General features: G+C 37.4%; 1 protein-coding gene across 1 annotated transcript in view; it reads left to right on the top strand.

Annotated features, from left to right (window-relative positions):
- The window catches only part of Slu7 (Pre-mRNA-splicing factor Slu7), a 143,464-nt gene that overhangs the window by 97,430 nt on the left and 27,150 nt on the right, over positions 1-18,884 (top strand). Inside the window, exons 10-11 of the mRNA XM_067137551.2 lie at positions 2,068-2,187; positions 15,538-15,675. Of these exons, the coding sequence (XP_066993652.2) occupies positions 2,068-2,187; positions 15,538-15,675 (258 nt within the window). The remainder of the gene's footprint in view (positions 1-2,067; positions 2,188-15,537; positions 15,676-18,884) is intronic.

Here is an 18,884-nt window from a genome sequence, read left to right as displayed (position 1 = left end):
TGTCAAGATACTAGCAATCTTTATTGATTTACAAGTAAAATGATCAAATAGTCTTCCTTCTCTTTATTAATGTAAAAATTTTCATCTCTATTATGTTCTTTAAAGAGTTATAGTCATATTTGGAGTTTATTCTGTGCAAAAGTGACAAATTACTGGAAAATTCAACATCTTCCTCAGAAGTAAACCATGTAAATCAGGATCTTCCTGAAGTTCAAATTTTGTCATTTTCTGACTTGAGGTTTCAATGGTGTATAAGTATTGAAATGACAAACTTGTGCTTAATTTTAACTAGTTTAGTTAAAAAACTGAAAATACATATTGTACAGTCACAATGAGAACTCGCGACTTTTGTGAAAAAAGACAACTGTAAAATCACATATCCATAGTTGAGTGGATCTAAGCATGTCTATTAACAGCAATTTATTTAGCATACGGCTTATACAGACAATATTGGTAATATATATACACGTAGTACAGTTATTAAATTCTGAGACAGACATAGTGTCATTATTGGATGATACGGCCGAAGTGTCTGATTTTAGTGAATGTGAGTCTGAGGATGAAAATTCTTTCTCCAGCTCGTCTGAGTGCAACAACGACACAAGTGATGCTGACACACATAGTGACAGAGCGGATGACTGGATGGACATGAGTAATATGGTTCCTGGGTCAACAAATATTATTCTCATTCGTAATATTGATCAAGGGCCAATATTACCATCACACTTTGATACTGATACGCCCCGTGTAGAATATTTTCATCTATTTTTTGGTGACGAAATATTTGATGATATTCTCAATGAAACTAAATTACATGAAGATGAAAGGAAAATTCAGGCAACACTGACCACAGAAAAAGCAGAATGAGAAATTGGCATCACCCATCATTGCGTGACCATATAGGCATTTATTGGAGTTTTGAGGTTCTGTCACCTTGACACAAATTCAGAGTATTATTTGTGTACAGCATGGGTTCAACTGCTATGACTATTTTCTGACAGATCTTTCACTTTTTGAAGGACAAAGACAAAAGATTAAACCAAAATATCATTGAAAGTAGCTTTTTGTACATATATTTCATAATAGCAGACTACAGTGTACTTCAAGTTAACCACTGTCACACCATAAAGTGGAGTGTGCCTTGTGCCATTCTTCCAATGAAAAAATTATTTTATGATTTTTATTTTGGCTTCAAACCTCTCCAAATTTGGATTTCCACTCCTAAACAAGATATGTGGTATATTTAGGCATATTTTCGTCATTTTAGTAAATTTCCCAAAATTTTGCATGCATTTTTATTATTTTATTTTCTTTGCTGCCTATGACCATAAATGACGGCTGCCCACGAAGGGTTAATAAATATCATTACTTCTTTATTAAAGCCACTTATAAATTAAAAAGTCTTTAACAAGAAAAAATGAGCTTTTAGTCAAGTTTCATGGGTTTTCATCAGGGAAAAACCTATGAAGGTCTGCTGCTGACAATAAGCATAGAAATCACTACCACATTATTCACTGTCCCCTACTGACTGGACTCAGGGATCATTGCACTGTACTTAAGTGGTAGGGAGGGAAGTTCCTGACTCACTGCACTTTGCCTACTGTTTCTGGAGTGCGTTGCGCTGTGCCATGGTGATGTTATGTATTTATTTTTGGAGTACAAGTCTCCATATATTTGACAACTTGAAGTCGTCTTCCATGTTAAAGTTATTTGGGCACAGCTCTATCTCTGTGGCTTCCCTCACAAGTTGAGCATAGTCTGTACTGTAGAAGTATTCTGCTATGGCAAACTGGCTTATAGCATTTTATATGGAAGATGAAAGTGCATTCTTAACCAGTCTGATGTGTTCTTTCGCCCTGGTAATAATAAGCCTTTTTGTGTTGCCACACCCACATGGAACTTCATAGATACCTGGTGTTTCAAGAGGTGGTTTTTCTTTGACTGGTCGAAACAGGGTTTCTCTTTTGTATGTTTTATCATCCTTTCTAGCTTCCCATTGTTGATATATGTATATTTTATTTCTGTGACTTTTGATAAAAAATTGACATTACATTTTAATTTTTGTAGAATTCGTACTGTACTGGGGATGCCGGTAAGGCAGAATCAGATCGTACCATGGAAGCTTTTAGTAACTTAGCAGAAATGAAGCACTCCAGCGGCTCTGAAGATTCAGAAACTGAGTCTGAAGTAAGTAGCTGCATTTATTATTGTGTACATGCTTTTACATTGTATTGTTTCTGTATGTGTAAACTGAGACTTTAAAAATATTTCCTTGAACAGGTACTGAATTAAAATTTATGTCCTAGGAAAGTCCAGTTTAGGAATTTGACTGTAAAATTACAATAGTGGACATCTGATATGTAATTTATTACTTGTGTGTCTTTAAGTGTGTCAGCATGTGTTACGGCACTCTACAAATTGACTGCTGTTATGTTGCTTCTGTTATCCATGCTGTGTCTCCTGATGAAGAATAAATGATATTCTTTATCTACTGCTTCTTTACAGGGATTGTCTTTAGTGTTAAACATGGGCATTGTAGGCAGTATTTTCTGTTCATTATCCCTGGAATAATATAGCTACTAACTTTGTTTCTATGTGCCTCATCTGTTATTTTACATATTTTCCATGCAGTGACATAAAGAAGCTTGAGCGCTTTCACCAGCAGAAACTCTCCATTTTGAAGGTTGGTGGGAGGACTATGTCACTAATATTCAAGTTTTAGAGAAAGCAAGTGATAATAGTGTGGAAACTACTATCATTGGTTATCAACTCTGATGGACTGGGCATGTCTGCCATATGAATGACATTAGACTTCCTTGCTAAATCCTCTTTGGTGTACTTGGCTCTGGCACAAGACTCCATGGTAACCCCTTCAGATGCTATAAAGACCAGTTTAAGCAAACCTTGAAGGAGACCAATATAAACATGCAGACCTGGGAAACACCTGCCAAAGATCGCTTATTTTGACAGCGATCCAGTCGTGCTGCTGTGGAGCTATTTGAACAAGAATGTTACAGGCATGAAAAGTCCAAACGACAAGCATGCAAGCTTTACCAAGCCCTCCACCATCTGTCAACTGTAATTTGTGTGGAGTAATGGAGTCCCACTTCCATTTGACAGGTGAGGGATTCCTTGGAAATAACTTGACAAATGAAATGGAATTCAATGGAAAGCTATCAGTAGCAATGGGGTTTATGGAAGAAAGAAAGAAAGAAAGAAAGAAAGAAAGAAAGAAAGAAAGTAAGAAAGTAGAACTGGCTGAGTCACCAAACAAGACGTGTCTGGACGTGTTATAAGTTAACGATATTTTGGTGATGGGAGATAACGAGGAAGAGATAGGAGATTATAAATTGTTCTTAACAGGTGTTGAAAAGGGAAGGGCAGAGTGTGGGGTAGGACTGTTCATCAGGAATACTGTTGCACGCAACATACTTTCTGTTGGATGCGTAAATGAGCGAATGATATGGATAGATTTACCTCTTGGAGGAATTAGGATGAGAATTATCTGAATGTCTTTATCATGTGAGGGTACAGATGAGGATGCAGTTGACAAGTTTTATGAAGCTCTATGTGACACCATAGTCAGGGACAACAGCAAGGATGGGATAGTGCTAATGGGTGATTTCAATGCAAGAGTTGGAAATAGAACTGGAGGATACAAAAATGTGATGGGCAAATGTGGGGAAGATATGAAAGCTAATATGAATGGGAAGCATTTACTGGACATCTGTACTAGTATGTGATTAATAGTTGCGAATACGTTCTTCAAGCATAAGGCTATTCATTGCTACACATGTACGGGTAGTGGCACCAGATCTATAATAGACTATATCATAACATTCAGGAAATCTGTTAGGAATATGCAGTTATTTGAGGTATTTTTTGATGATACAGACCACTATCTGATCTGTAGTGAACTAAATATCTCTAGGCCTAAGATGGAGAAAGTGAAATCTGTCTACAGACGAATAAGGGTAGAAGCAGGAATAGATGAAATTAGACCTGAAATGGTGAAATTTAGTAGGATGAGGAAATTAGACATAAGTACATGGATATGATCAGTGAAAAGTTCCAAACAGTAGACAGTAAACAGGGAACAACTGTGTGTAATGATGGGAAAAAACAAATGTCTTGGTGGAATGATGAAGTGAGGGCAGCTTGTAAACATAATGGAATGGCTTCAAACAAGGACTGTTACAGACAGAGAGTTGTAAGTAGATAAAAGAAACAGCAAAACAAATAATAGTTGAATCCAAGAAGTTGTGGGAAGATTTTGGTAATAACCTGGAAAGGCTAGGTCAAGTGGCAGGGAAACCTTTCTGGACAGTAATAAAGACTATTACAAAGAGAGGGAAAAAGGAAATGAACAGGGAGGTTTGGGTAAATCAGATTACAGTGGAACCTCGATTATCCGTTCCCGGAAAATACGTTTTCCCGGAATATGCGTTCAAATTACGTGGTCCCGCGAGCATCGTAATTAAATCACGTTGTAATAGTCCCGCATTATCCGTTCCTCGAAGAAACGATTTCCCGGATCAACCGTCCAGAAATTCCAGTCCCATCAACGCTAAATCCTCGATCAATCGTTTTTTAATAAACTGTATCTCACAAAAGGACGGCTATGGCATATTTATGGATCTTGGCGTTAACGCCCCGTCACTGCGATAATTAAAGCAAGTACTGTACCGGTACTGGAAAAGCGATCGGCGGTGAACTTGCATAAGGGACCATCTTAGCAGTGGCGGCTCGTGAAAAAATCGTCCTATGTGCTACAAAAAACAAGCTAAATACGCTGTTTTAAATCTGCATATTGCCATGATGAACAACGCATACTTCAAACTTGGTAATAATACTACTACTAATAATAATCATAATATAAATAGTAATAATAATAATAATAATAATAATAATAATAATAATAATAATAATAATAATAATACAACTTTTCTCGCAATTTATTACTCAGAACAAACAAAAACAACATTAATTTGGAAGCAGATGAATTCTTCGACAACTGTCTACGAGATAAATAATTCATTGAAGAAATATTGTTTTTACTAACCTAATGGCGCAACTTACATCAGTGCAAATAGAATCGTGGGAATATAGATCCCCACTAAGAATACTAATTTAATTTCACTTTATATACACTGCAGTGGATAAATAATTTGATAAATCTTCGTATAAACTTTAGCACTAACACAATGACAGGAAAAACACGCACCAGTAATATAACCGCGAGATTAAAAACTGCACAAAGCAACTGAAAGAGCTGCCAACTGATTCATTGAGACCTCCCCTATTAGGTTACCAGAGTAAATGTCCGGCTCCATGGCTAAATGGTTAGCGCGCTGGCCTGTTTGGTCAGAGGGATCCCGGGTTCGATTCCCGGCAGGGTCTGGAATTTTAACCATCATTGGGTGTACGTGTTGTCGTCATCATCATTTCATCCTCATCACGACTCGCAGGTCGCCTACGGGTGTCAAATCAAAAGATCTGCATCTGGCGAGTCGAACATGTCCTCGGATACTTCCGGCACTAAAAGCCATACGCTATTTCATTTCACCAGAGTAAATTACATTGTAATGCGGGATAACATTTAGGGTCAGTCAAAGATTCTTTGACTCACCTACGAATTCCTTATTTTTGACACAAAAGGAAGATGGATATTTTAATAAGCATGTGTGAGATAGATTGCCTCCACTTACGCTTTACTTTCGAACTCAGACGATGCTACTCTCTAGTGGCAGATTCGCTTACCACGTTCAACATAAGCACGGCCGACTGGATCCCTCGCTGCGCTCCGGGTAGCAGGAGATATCGAGTAATTCTACCCCCTTGCGGGAGAGGAAGTAACTATAAACGGGATCGGTGAAAGTTGATCCCGGTTTACGGTATACTCCGCCGGCTAGGGGGAGTGTTGCAAGCTTGGCTGCGCCTGCGTATTGCTTCCTTCAGGCTACAGGCAAGGGCTCACTTCACATGAGCACGAGCCTTGTTCCCCGGGAGAACGGTGCTAGGTGTTCGACAGATCTCGTCCTGATTTTCACAAAACACAAATTCATATCGTACTCAAAACAATGAAAAGGCACCAGGATAATTGTACTGTACATAAATAACATTCCTTACAGTTCCAAGCTACGTGCTGGAGCCCGGTAGCACGTACTGACCGGCCGCCACTGCATCTTAGCATCGCATTCGGGTGGTATTGTTTAGAGAATCTCGGAAAATCATAAAGCAGAGAGTGGCGACAACAATTGCAAGGAGACACGGCGCATTTCGACAGCTCTGCTTGAAGACGGAACGAGTTTCGTCAAATGTTCGCACTTATAAAACGTCCATATTACGTCCAGGGTTAGATGTTTATATTTTTACCTTTTTCGATCGTACTGCCGAAGAGGTTTTTGGCACTTTGCTCAGGGCACTGCAGAGTAACTGGGCTTTCAGGCAGGAATCGAAACTGCTTCTTAACACAAATTCAGTATTTTTGATATTATCGTACATGATTATGTTAGCGAGACCAAAACACATGTTGCACCTAAATGTAATTTTTTTTAAAAAGAAAGCCATGGGAGGTCTTGGAATTGCCTATTACTGTTTAGGTCCTAATGTAAGACTGGGAATTTTACGTTTTCGTGTTAAAATACCAAAAACCGCAGTCGTTTTATTTGCGCACGTTACATTTTAAATGGTTGGTATAATTTCAAACTCGCACTGACATGTGCAGCGAGCGCGCTTTCCAGATGACCTCAAGGTCACGAATAACCGTAATTTCTGAAGTTTTGATATTTCTTTTATCTTTCCAATTTGATCGGATTTGTGACGCGCAGAATTGAATATAATGCATTCGAGAACTTTTAAGAATCGATACTTATATTCGAAACCATGTTTTCGAGTTCAACATAACCTTTAAAAGTCGACGTAGGCCTAATTTGCGCGGTACGAGATTTCCAGAAACTGACTACGAACAGTATACCGGAGACCAAATTACAATGAAAGATTAAGAATGAACGGATTTCACATTCATTTTGGGTGCTTTCGTATCTAATGTGCTTTATTTTATTAGATGAGAGAATTAAAAACTACTTGTGGTCGATTGTCGTTTGGCTTGGCGTTATTAGATTTTTCGAAGAGTTTGGCTAGCCTAATCAAAGTCGCTGAACTGAAAGAAGTTTTCACGGGAAACTGACGAAGATTCCCCTGTAAAACTGAATATAAAGTATCGAGATTTTGAACTCGCGTACCGGTAATTAATGCGGTTTCGTGGTCTAACATGCCCGCCTCTCATCCAGAGGCCCGGGTTCGATTGCGACCAGGTCAGACAATTTTACCTGGATATAAGCCTGGTTCAGGTCCACTCAGCCTACGTGATTACCTTTAATTGTGGAGCTATCTAATGGTGAGATGGCGACCCCGATCTACAGAGCCAGGAATATCGGCCGAGAGGATTCGTCGCACTGACCATGTGCACCTCGTAATCTGGAGTCCTTCGGGCTGAGCAGCGGTCGCTTGGCAGGCAAAGTCCCACTGGGGCTGTAGTTTGGTTTGGTTTAGGAGTTTTGTAAGATTATAATTATACATATTTCATTTTTGTGATGTTTAGCCAAATTGTTGATGGTTTTCATTCATTCCCGGATTTTCCGTTTTCCCGTATTGTACGTTTTATTTTCATGGTCCCTCGAAAAACGGAGAATCGAGGTTTCACTGTAATTCATAATAGATCCCAGAGAATCACTGGACAGGTGGAAGGAATATTTTGAAAATCTTCTCAACATAAAGAGATATCTTTCCGGTGGTGTCGTGAACAACAAAGCTCTTGGCAAGGAGGACAATGATGTTGGTGAAATTACTCTTGAGGAAGTGGAAAGGATAGTAAATAAACTCCATTGTCATGAAGCAGCAGGGAGAAATGAAATTAGACCTGAATTGGTTAAATATAATGGGAAGGCAGGAATGAAATGGCTTCACAGTGTTCTCCCTAGAAAATTTCAATGTACCTGTAGTCCCCTCAGGGCATTAACATTAATATCAGAGAGGTAAACATTAACTATAAAATTGATCTATTTGAGTGTTATCACTAGGTAGTGGATTGTTATGTGCTAAAAAGGTGAAATATATTAATTTTTATGTACAGTAGAAGTCCGGTATAGCGAGTACGGCATATAACGAGAACCCCGTTATTCCGACAATATTTTGCTGTCCCTTCAAAATTACTATATAACAGCGAGAGCCCTATCACTAACACATCCGTTATTACAAGCAATTAAGTTCGCGCGATGTTTTCCATTATTGATATTTATGCACCCCAGCGATTATGTTGCATGCAATCAATTATCTTCGGTATCGTTTCCTCGCTATATCCACTAGCGAGTTCTTTCGTTGACATTCAAAGGTGATGTTAGAGTCTATTAGTAATACCCGTCGACTGCTGTTCCATAAAGAAAATTTGAAATGAAAGAGAACATATTTTCGTAATAAATGCGTAAATAACATGTCTGATAACAGTTATTAACTCGTTAAAAATAAAGCCTGACTAAACGATCGCTTAATTTTAATGCTAAATACTGCAGTTAAGTAAAAATGTGACATACCTTGAGATATGGCAAATTGTGTAGTTGATTTCACAGGTTAGTTTATATTTTCTTGCGTCTGGTTAAATTATGGAAAACCGGGCGAGTTGGCCGTGCGCGTAGACGCGTGCGGCTGTGAGCTTGCATCCGGGAGATAGTAGGTTCGAATCCCACTATCGGCAGCCCTGAAGATGGTTTTCCGTGGTTTCCCATTTTCACACCAGCCAAATGCTGGGGCTGTACCTTAATTAAGGCCACGGCCGCTTCCTTCCAACTCCTAGGCCTTTCCTATCCCATCGTCGCCATAAGACCTATCTGTGTCGGTGCAATGTAAAGCCCCTAGCAAAAAAAAAAAAAATTACAGAAAGGTTATTATCACGTAAATTTATAGCGAGAAGGTTATCATTTCTCTACTGGGGCTTGAAGTATGTTTTCATCATATGTATAGTACAGTTAAGTTAGGATAGGTGATGCTGTTTGAATAAGGAAACTGAAATGTTTGCCACAAAATGTGATCGATCATCTTTGGTACGGTATAGTTTTCTCACTATGTGCATTTGCGATCTCTCTCATCGACATTCGAAGGCGATGCTGGAGTCGATTAGTAATACCCAACGACTGCTTTCTCTAAAGAAAATTTAAAATGAAAGAGGATGAGAAGTTTTCGTATTAAATGCGTAAATAACGTGGCCGATAGCAGTTGTTAACTTGTTAAAAATAACGGCTGAAGTAAACGATCTCTTAATTTTAATGTTATGTACTAAAATTAAGTAAGAATGTGATACACCTCAAGATATGGCAGAGTACATCACTGATTTCAGAGGATAGTTCATATTTTCTCATTTCTAGTTAAATTTCAGAAAGGCTATTCACATGTAAATTTTAGTGAGGATAACTAATTTCTCTACATGCGTTTCAAATATGATTTCATGACACATATACGGTTAGGTGACGCCATTTGGAGAAGAAAACTCTGGAGTGATACGGTATTTCTCCTAATCCAAGACGACGTTTTATCTTCAGAATCTCATGTGAAAAAATTGAGGGTCGTCTTGCATTCACGGCCTAACAGTAATGGATACCACTGGCAACTCTTGCGGTAACCACACTGCTGCTTCTTTTCACCCCCTCACGCACACACAAAATGAGCCTGTCAAAAATGTCAAAAACATATCAGATGTAAGGCTTTTCAGGCATTTGCTCTATTAACCAGCGTGAGTCTCGTGTCAGACCTAAGATGAAACTCTGGTTAATAGAGCAAACGCCTGAAAAGCCTTACATCTGATATGTTTTTGACATTTTTGACATGCTCTGTTGGTGAAAAATATCTAATTCTCTCCATGGGAATTTAGAATTTTCCATTCGGAATTGCTAGGTGGGCAATAATTTCATTGTGGAGATTTATCTCCTGTATGCAGTTATCGAGACTGTGCCTCTTATAAGGGCTTCTGATAAGTTCACCTGCATACACCCCAGCGTCAGTGGGTAGGGTCTGACACATCCCACTCTGATGAGTCTAGTGTCAGACCTAAGACAACGCTGGTTAATAGAGCAAACGCCTGAAAAGTCTTACATCTGATATGTTTTTGACATCTTTATTATACATCGCTAGCCGTGACAACCGGTTGTACAGAATAGTGGAGAATGACATTCTATTAGCCTCTACAACAATGTTTCTCAAATCTGCAGAATGACATCCAAACATGTAAGCCTTCATGTTCTTAGAAAGGCCAAGGCTACTCAGTGGCAAAGTTATAACACAAGAATATTTTCGTGATGGATACGTGGAACAGGTATTGCCGGCAAATTTTCAATGGTTTCTCGTCGATATTATGATGCCAATTTTAAGTTAATGGTTATTATACACCCGGATAATAGAATAATTGTGCAACCACAAGAAAATATGGCATAGGCCTAACTCTGTCAGTGTGAAGACAAAGATACAGAAAATGCATTCAGTGGTCCGTAAACAAGGATGCTTTAAAGAAGTCGAAAATGAAATTGTGAGGTATGTGCGCAAAAAACGCAAGTTCTCTTCAATTTTCTGATAACATTTTTTAAAAAATGTTCAAATCCCAAACAAGAATTTAATTTTACGTATAATACACTATAAGTTTTCCCGATATTCGTTCCGCAGTCCACGCCCACCAGACTCCCTCCACACGCGCGGCCCACATACATCGTCTCAACCCACCCCTACTTCCCCTCTTTAGCTACGTCCGATCATGCAAACCTGCTCAGAGCTTTCATTGTTCATTGAGCGCGGCTAGTAATAGCATTGTCTCACGACAGTTTGAGGTGAGTCCTACATACAATCACTTCATCATTTTGCTGATTAGAGCCACAACACATTCAACATTGGATCGTTAACCGCGTTTTAATATATTTACAGGTTCCGCATTGAACCAGGAAACATTGGTTTCACTAACATCACAAGAAACTACTTGAATGTTTCCACCTCATAGGCCTAAGACATAGAATATTTTATCCAGAAAATTCCATATGACCAACCTTCACGTTTTTCGAGATGGTTCTGCAGTATACAAGTTGTAGTGAAATGGAACACAATATTTTATCAATCGCTCAACAAATTTAAGGACTCCACAACTGCTTGTTCATAAGAATATCATTTAACCAATGAACTTTTATTATACGACTGACTTGCAAGTCTTTTACTTGTCATAATAGTTTTTAGTGAGTTAAGGTTTTAATTATAGATTTAATGGGATTTCATGCCAAACATTTTAAGACGTCATGAATTTTAAGGTTGCCTATTTTCCGAAAACAGCTGAAGATGACGCAAGTACGCGTTGAAACTAGTCCTGTGAAATTTAATATGTTGTAATTGAATAACAGCATTAAAATTGTATTGAATAGGTGGAAATATCAAGTTTATTTATTGTAATTCTTGGTTCAATACGGAAAAATGAAATTTCTTACGTTAACCAAAAACGCAAGGGCAGAAAGGCCATACCGTGGTGCAATAAACTCGTTCGTTGAACTTCAACATCCGCGATTAGACCTATACATTGCTAGTCGCTGAAGTTGGCCAAACCTGGCAAGTGAGATGTGTATGTAGCGGTAGCCGGTTATATCTGATGCTGAGTAAAAGTACCGTAACAGTTTTATACACAGCAAGAATATTTTCGTGACGGATCTCCGTATTGTAGAGACGCATGGAATAGGTATTGCCGGCAAATTTTCAACAGGTTCTCTTTGGTATTATGATGTCAATTTTAAGTTAATGGTCATTAAACCCATGGAAATAAAGAATAATTGTTCAGCCGCAGAAAAAAGGGGATAATGAAAGCCAATGTTCGGCGTCTAAAAATAGTACAAAAATGCGTACTGCACAACAAAGACATTCATATGATTTTACAAAGCACTTTTTGAGCCTGATTTAAATTTTTGAAGGAAAAAGTGGGGTTCGTCTTGGATTCGTAGAAATATGGAACTGTAATTTTTTCAGAATGAAATTAAACATACACTTTCATGTAGTATCAGATTTTGAAAAATAACAAACAAGTAAATCGTAGTGTGGATATCATCCACGGAAACGCAAGTTTTGAACAAACTGATTGCTGACTTTTATACAAAAATCGGATGTAACGACAATCCGCTAAAGTGAGTTAATTTTCCGCTGTTGTGAATTCTTGCTTTAACCGACTTCTACTGTGCTAAAAACCCAAAAATATTAGCTAAAAATTTTAAAATATTCTGCTTTAAATATCACATAATTACTCACGTTCAAGAGGTAAATGAATATAAAGTTTTATATTAAAATATGGTACTGCCAAAAGTGCTCCTTAAGGCAAATGGATGTCTGTATATGGAAAATTGCAGAACGGTATATTAATTTTTGATGTGCCTGACTAGATATTACGGTATTTATAAAAATGGTAATGTTATGTTTAACTATAGCAAAAACAACGTATCATCTTTGAAAAAATTGTACCAGTTTGTACTCACCAATCACATGCTGGAACATTAGTTCCCAGAAGTAGTCTCAGAATTGCAGTGAACAACATCATCTCCAAATTGTCCATCTTAAAATGCATGCCGATTATCTCTGAAGAACGCTTTGCTGTTGCAAGTTTTCATGCCTACTTTCTGCTATTACCTTTATAACCTGTTTGATAAAACATGTCCTTTGCATATAAAGATTCCAGAGCTCACTTTAACACACACACAAGTGGATTTTCCTAAGCAACTTAGAAAACGTGGACAGTTGTTTACGGATTTACGGTGATAAACATGTTGTAACCTTAACCTCACTTTCCTTGCGTTAATATATACATAACTAGAAGTTTCCTGAATGACTTTGGACACATCAAGGACTATTTACAAGTGGAAAAAATAGCCTAAACTATAATACATGAACTATATACTGGTGATTAAACCTAAATACATAATCTAACGTAACCTGTAATACATGAAAAATTGTTCTGAGGTTTACACATAACGTGACTTGCATCACCTCACCACCTTTAAAGGTAATACATAGCTATTTTCACACAGCTCAATAGTTTCGTTAAAACCATACTGCAGGCTGTTTACATTTTTATTTACCATTTTCCACTGATCATAAATATTTTTTTTAAACCTCCCTCATGACTCTCTTATCAGCCATATGGTATTGCTGTATAGTCCTACTTTTACAACTTTTCTTGTTATCACATTTATTTTTATCTATGACAAAAGCAGCTTCATGGTATTTTATATCAACAATCACTGTAGTTTCTCCGTAGAGCCTACCTGGTTTTATAAAGAGCGTGCCTAAAATATTTTCCCCTCTAGTTGGTTCCGTCACTTTCTGTGTCTAGTATCCTTTCCAGATTAATTTATGTACCATTTGTTGATCATGGTTTCTGTCATTCACATTACTTTTTCAGTTAACATTTGGGAAATTTAGATCACTTGCTACGATATGATTTCTTTTCTCTGTCATTTCCCACATAGCTGATTTATCTTATCAAAGAATTCCTCGTGAGCATCAGCACCACCCTTTCCATGTCTGTATATCCCAGAAACATAATGTCGCTGCCGGGACAAAACCTCCTGTGTGAATATCGTCAAGGCATTCTCGCTCTTCATAATGTATGTGCTGCAGGTCAGCATATCTCCAAAAATATTATCACATAGGATGTTTTGTCCCGGCAACGACGATAAGTTGCCTGTTATCTTTAGAGATAAGCCTTACATCTAGAATTTCATGTTTCTCATCCACCATTTTTTTGTAGCTTACAAATTCGTCTTTCACCAATATAATTTCTCCCTCTGTTACCATTTGAATTCTGTCTCTACGATAAACATTTGTGTTCCGTTAGAAAATTTCTGCATCCTTAATAATATCACTTCTCAGCCATGATTCAACTCCAGGTACATTATCTGGTAAATATATATACAATATTACTAGATTACTTAATTCTATTTTTTCTTTACAGTACTTCTATAATTTAACAACTTTGTCATCCTTACTTGCCTTCCAATAACTGGGTAAGAATGTGTTAATAGAATATGTATAAAAGGAACAAAAAAGTCACATAAACCCGTAATTTTCAGCAAATCCATTTATCCTGGAAAGTCTTCTCCTCTTTGTACTTATAGAGCAATGCGAATACAAGTACTGAGAGCAAGGCAATAATGACTAAGAAGTCCGTAGCTTCATATAATATTTTCACAACTCTGATGGCTTTGTAAGTATCCCTTACTGCTGGCTTTTCTTCTTCCCGTTCTTTATGGTATTGTGGTCCTTGTTCTTCACATCACTTACAGTTTCATCATACGTTTGTACATCCATAGTAACTAGGCCATCGTCTGTTGTTGCATATATTTATTGGTCACATTGATTCATAAAATCACAATATACTTTTTGCAGCAATTTAGTTAATGGCAAATTATCATCACTTCCATCAGCTTCCGCATGGCTGAAATTCTAATCCAAATTGAGGTTTAAGATAATGTTACATTTCCTGATACTATAGACAAGGTATTGCTGAAACCAATCTCACTATAAGTTCTACTGCATATAACAAATACTACTTTGATTTTATTCATAATTAGCCTTTTAGTAGCAATTTCTTTTTCACCCTTTCTCACCTATTATGTATGTCTGGGTTCATTATCACATATTATCACAAATTTGACATCATCATTATCATCATCATCATCATAATAATAATAATTTCTTTGCTCCAGCAAGCCGGGTGTGGTTAATTTGATATGTTTTGAGTAAAAAATTTGTTACTGCTTGCTTTCCGATCTTGATTTTGTTGTTTTCCCGACTTTATTAAATTACAGTGTTTTGTCTCTCTTTTGATGGATGAGATTGTGTATTATTCGTCTGCTGACACTTATCAGAGCGGGGTGTGATTGTTTGGGTTGAAGTGATGACCCTTCCTTTGTTAAGAAGTCAGCTTCTAGAATGAATTCTCTAGAAAGATATCGCCTCAAGCAAATGCTTGATTAACATTAGTTTCTGGTATATATACAGTATATTGATTGAAATTTGAAGAATTATTGTATGCTCCCTATTTCATACACTACCGGGCGAGTTGGCCGTGCGCGTAGAGGCGCGCGGCTGTGAGCTTGCATCCGGGAGATAGTAGGTTTGAATCCCACTATCGGCAGCCCTGAAGATGTTTTTCCGTGGTTTCCCATTTTCACACCAGGCAAATGCTGGGGCTGTACCTTAATTAAGGCCACGGCCGCTTCCTTCCAACTCCTAGGCCTTTCCTATCCCATCGTCGCCATAAGACCTATCTGTGTCGGTGCGACGTAAAGCCCCTAGCAAAAAAAAAAAAAAAAAAAAAAAATTTCATACACTGAGTCTTCTTCTGTATTCAAAATGTTCAGTGCCCTCAAATTTATTTAAAATGTTGCAATTCCTTAACTTATCTTAGGAAATTTCTTTTTTGATTTTTGCTTGCTGTCATATCTTGTCATTTACATACTATTTATTGTTTAGGATGACACAAACAAAGAAGAAAAAGAAAAGAGCAACTCAGAGAGTAGAAAGCAACGAAAAAGAAAGAAGAAGCAGAAGAAGAAGGATAAAAAACGTAAAGAAAGCAAAGAACTGTCTTCTGAAGAAAAATTGAAGGCTGTAAGTATTATTCTGGTAATTGTACTGATAGTCTTTCTGTGTATTCATAGGACGTGCATTTTGTAATACCGTATTTACGCAAATAATCCCCGCATATTTAAAAAAATTGAGGCACGAAATTGGGATGCGGGTTTTATTTGCGTCAAGGTTGCCAACATGCTCCTGGCTCACCTAGTTTTTGATGCTGAGTGTACAGTTATGCTTTGTGCAATTGTAGATGGAAGAAAACTGTCTCCTTATGTCATATTTAAGCAGAAAACAATTCAGACTTTTAATTCTAAACTGACTTTACTTTTTTTAAAAATAGTACCATATTTTACAGGGTAATTTAAATTCAAAATTTCTCCGCGTCACGATAGAACGCGTCTTCTGGAACATGCAGGGGTAGCTTTCCGCACTTTCACTCACTTCGGTGTGTCTATAGTGTGTTTCATAGTTGAAAATAGAGTGAAATTCTTTTGTATTCAGCGTTTTAAGGAATGCCGCAATGTCACGTAGCAGGCAGTACGGGGAAAAGCAGAATCTGCGGAAACTGGTGAGGGTTGGCATTTCTGAATTACAAGATGGCTGTTAATTTGAAATCACATAATTGGAAGTCCGATTACTGTATTACAAAGACTTTGAACTAAAAAGGTTTACTGTATCGCAAAACTAACATCAGATTTCGCCGGTGTGTCTATTTCAAGTGTTTACATTGCACGAAAAGAATTATCCACCACCAGTCGTGTTACTGTCCAGTAACCGTCTTACTAATAAAAAGTCCTTATACAGTTGTTTAACACTTGTGTAGTTATACAGTGAATAAACCCTGTATACGCATTGTATATTTTTCTTACTAATGAACGTGGTGTACTCATTGTTAGAGTTTGTGATTTTTAGCATTTGCGATAAATGCAAAATATTACATGTAATAAATATGAAGATCAAATGCGAAATATGCCGAAACTTTGTCACTGTATGTGCCTGCATCTTATATGACCCGTACAGGTGGTTTTTAGCGATTTCGAATTCGCGATAAAATGCGAAATTGGTTCAAAATGCAAAATTATACAATTTATGCGAAATAGATGAGAAACTTGCAGTTTTATACAAAATAAACATATATATTTTTAAAAACGATGCATTTTTCTTAAAAATAAGATATAAATGTTGTTATTTATTTCAGGAGAAATAATTATTACGGCGCCCATTGCGATCGTAAAGCAGTAACATACTTTGACGGACACTTCCGTCTTGGTGCACGGAACATCTACAAGTTCATTATCGCAGTTAGCTGGTCGGAGAGATTTATTCTCTTTGTTTTGCAGCTTACCGATTGATGTCAGATGATACCTGAAGCTATTTTTTCTCTGTGTAAATAGTAACTCTGAGCTGGCTGAAATACGGAAAATAAAAAGCACCTCATTTTGCCGCTCGTTGTAAACAATCATGGCGGCATCCAAGTGCGGCATGGATGAGTTTATTCGTAACTGGCTTGAAAATAGTGATGTTGAAAGTGGAAAAGATTCTCTGGAGAGTGAAAATATTTCTTCAAATGACAGTGATGAAAGTGATTCCGATTTCAGTTCCGAGATGATTGTGCCAATTGAAACTACGTGACAAAACCAGAATGCAACAAGCACGAGTGAGAAGTCTAGTTTTATTTTTAAAAATTTTTTTTTTGCTAGTTGCTTTACGTCGCACCGACACAGAGAGGTCATACGGCGACGATGGGGCAGGAAAGGCCTAGGAATGGGAAGGAAGCAGCCGTGGCCTTAATTACGGTACAGTCCCAGCACTTGCCTGGTGTGAAAATGGGAAACCACGGAAAATCATCTTCAGGGCTGCCGACAGTGGGGTTCGAACCCATTATCTCCTGGATGCGAGCTCACAGCTGCGCACTCCTAACCGCACGGCCAACTCGCCCGTTGAGATGTCTAGTAAAATGATACTTGGAATTATGATCTTGTTGACAATAAGCCTCTTTCTGTAACATGTAAATCACTTTTTTGAAATTCTCTCTATAGTGAGGAGAGGGTTGGGTAATAATCCGAAAGAAATGGACTTAGGGAATGAATTTCTAACCCTACAGTTCTGGGATCACGTTACTAAGGAAACCAATGCCTATGCCTCTACATTTCTTGCTAATTTATCTGCTTCCCTTGAAACCAGTAATACTTACGAACATAAACATTGGTTTCCCGTTACTATAGACGAGCTAAAAGCTCACTTTGCTTTGTGTATTCTTATGTAGCCTATGTGATTGATCAAATTTATGTTAAAGCGATGAAAAAATAAATAGTATGTAAGGGAATATTTCCTTTCACAAGTAATGCCAGGCCAAAGGGTTAAATCATTCAATGTGTGGAATTTCTTTCACTGGCTAAAGAGCACTGCAAAGACCAGTCAATCAAACAGCAAATACACTTTCAAGCACCACATTCATTCTCTTTGTGTGTTGACCCTTGATCTTAGTCGGTTATTCTTGACATTGGTATTGAGTAGCAGTTCTGTTTAAAAGTATGGTAGCGATTTATTTTATTGTCTGTTAGCCATGCGTAGAAGTGAAGTGACGATCAAACAGCATGCCGAAAGTTACAAATCGGGACATTTTTATGTAAGGATATATTGATGTGCCGACTGTGCAATCAAAAACTGGAAGAAGAAAAAAATGTTTTGCAGGCCTTCATTTGCCTTGGCAGCACTTCTGTGCATTTGGGCCTCTACGAACAGTGTCGATGTAGAGTTTTTTTTAGCAAGTACAACATAATTTTTTACTGATAGGCAGTCTCAAATGAAGGAGGACACCTTATAAATAATTGGCATGTTGTACTTAAATCATCATTGAAATTCCTCTTCCTTGTAGGTGTTATGTACTGTGATAAATAAATACGTTCAGAATAGTATTTTTCACTTCGAAATTGTCTTTGTACTTTTGAAAATAAGCATATTCCTGTTTGTTCGTTAATACTTCTGCAGTCTTATGTTGATGTTTGTCTTATTTTCCATAGTGAATTCAAAACTGCATGATGAGCAATGTGTGATTAAACAGTATGATTTTACTCCTAACTGTTGTGTGTGCAATTTAGCAAACTATGCCTATTTTTAACCTGTTTGCTACAAAACGCTAAATTTGAGAAGTTTAGATGCTACAAAACGCTAAATTTGAAAATCAAAACGCTAAATCTCTGATTTTTAAATGCTATAAACCACGAACTCTACTCATTGTA

Source organism: Anabrus simplex, chromosome 1 (assembly GCF_040414725.1).
Source record: "Anabrus simplex isolate iqAnaSimp1 chromosome 1, ASM4041472v1, whole genome shotgun sequence".
Taxonomy (NCBI): Eukaryota; Metazoa; Arthropoda; class Insecta; order Orthoptera; family Tettigoniidae; genus Anabrus; species Anabrus simplex.
The sequence above is the reverse complement of the archived record's forward strand: the minus strand, read 5'-3'. Positions and strand labels throughout refer to the sequence as shown.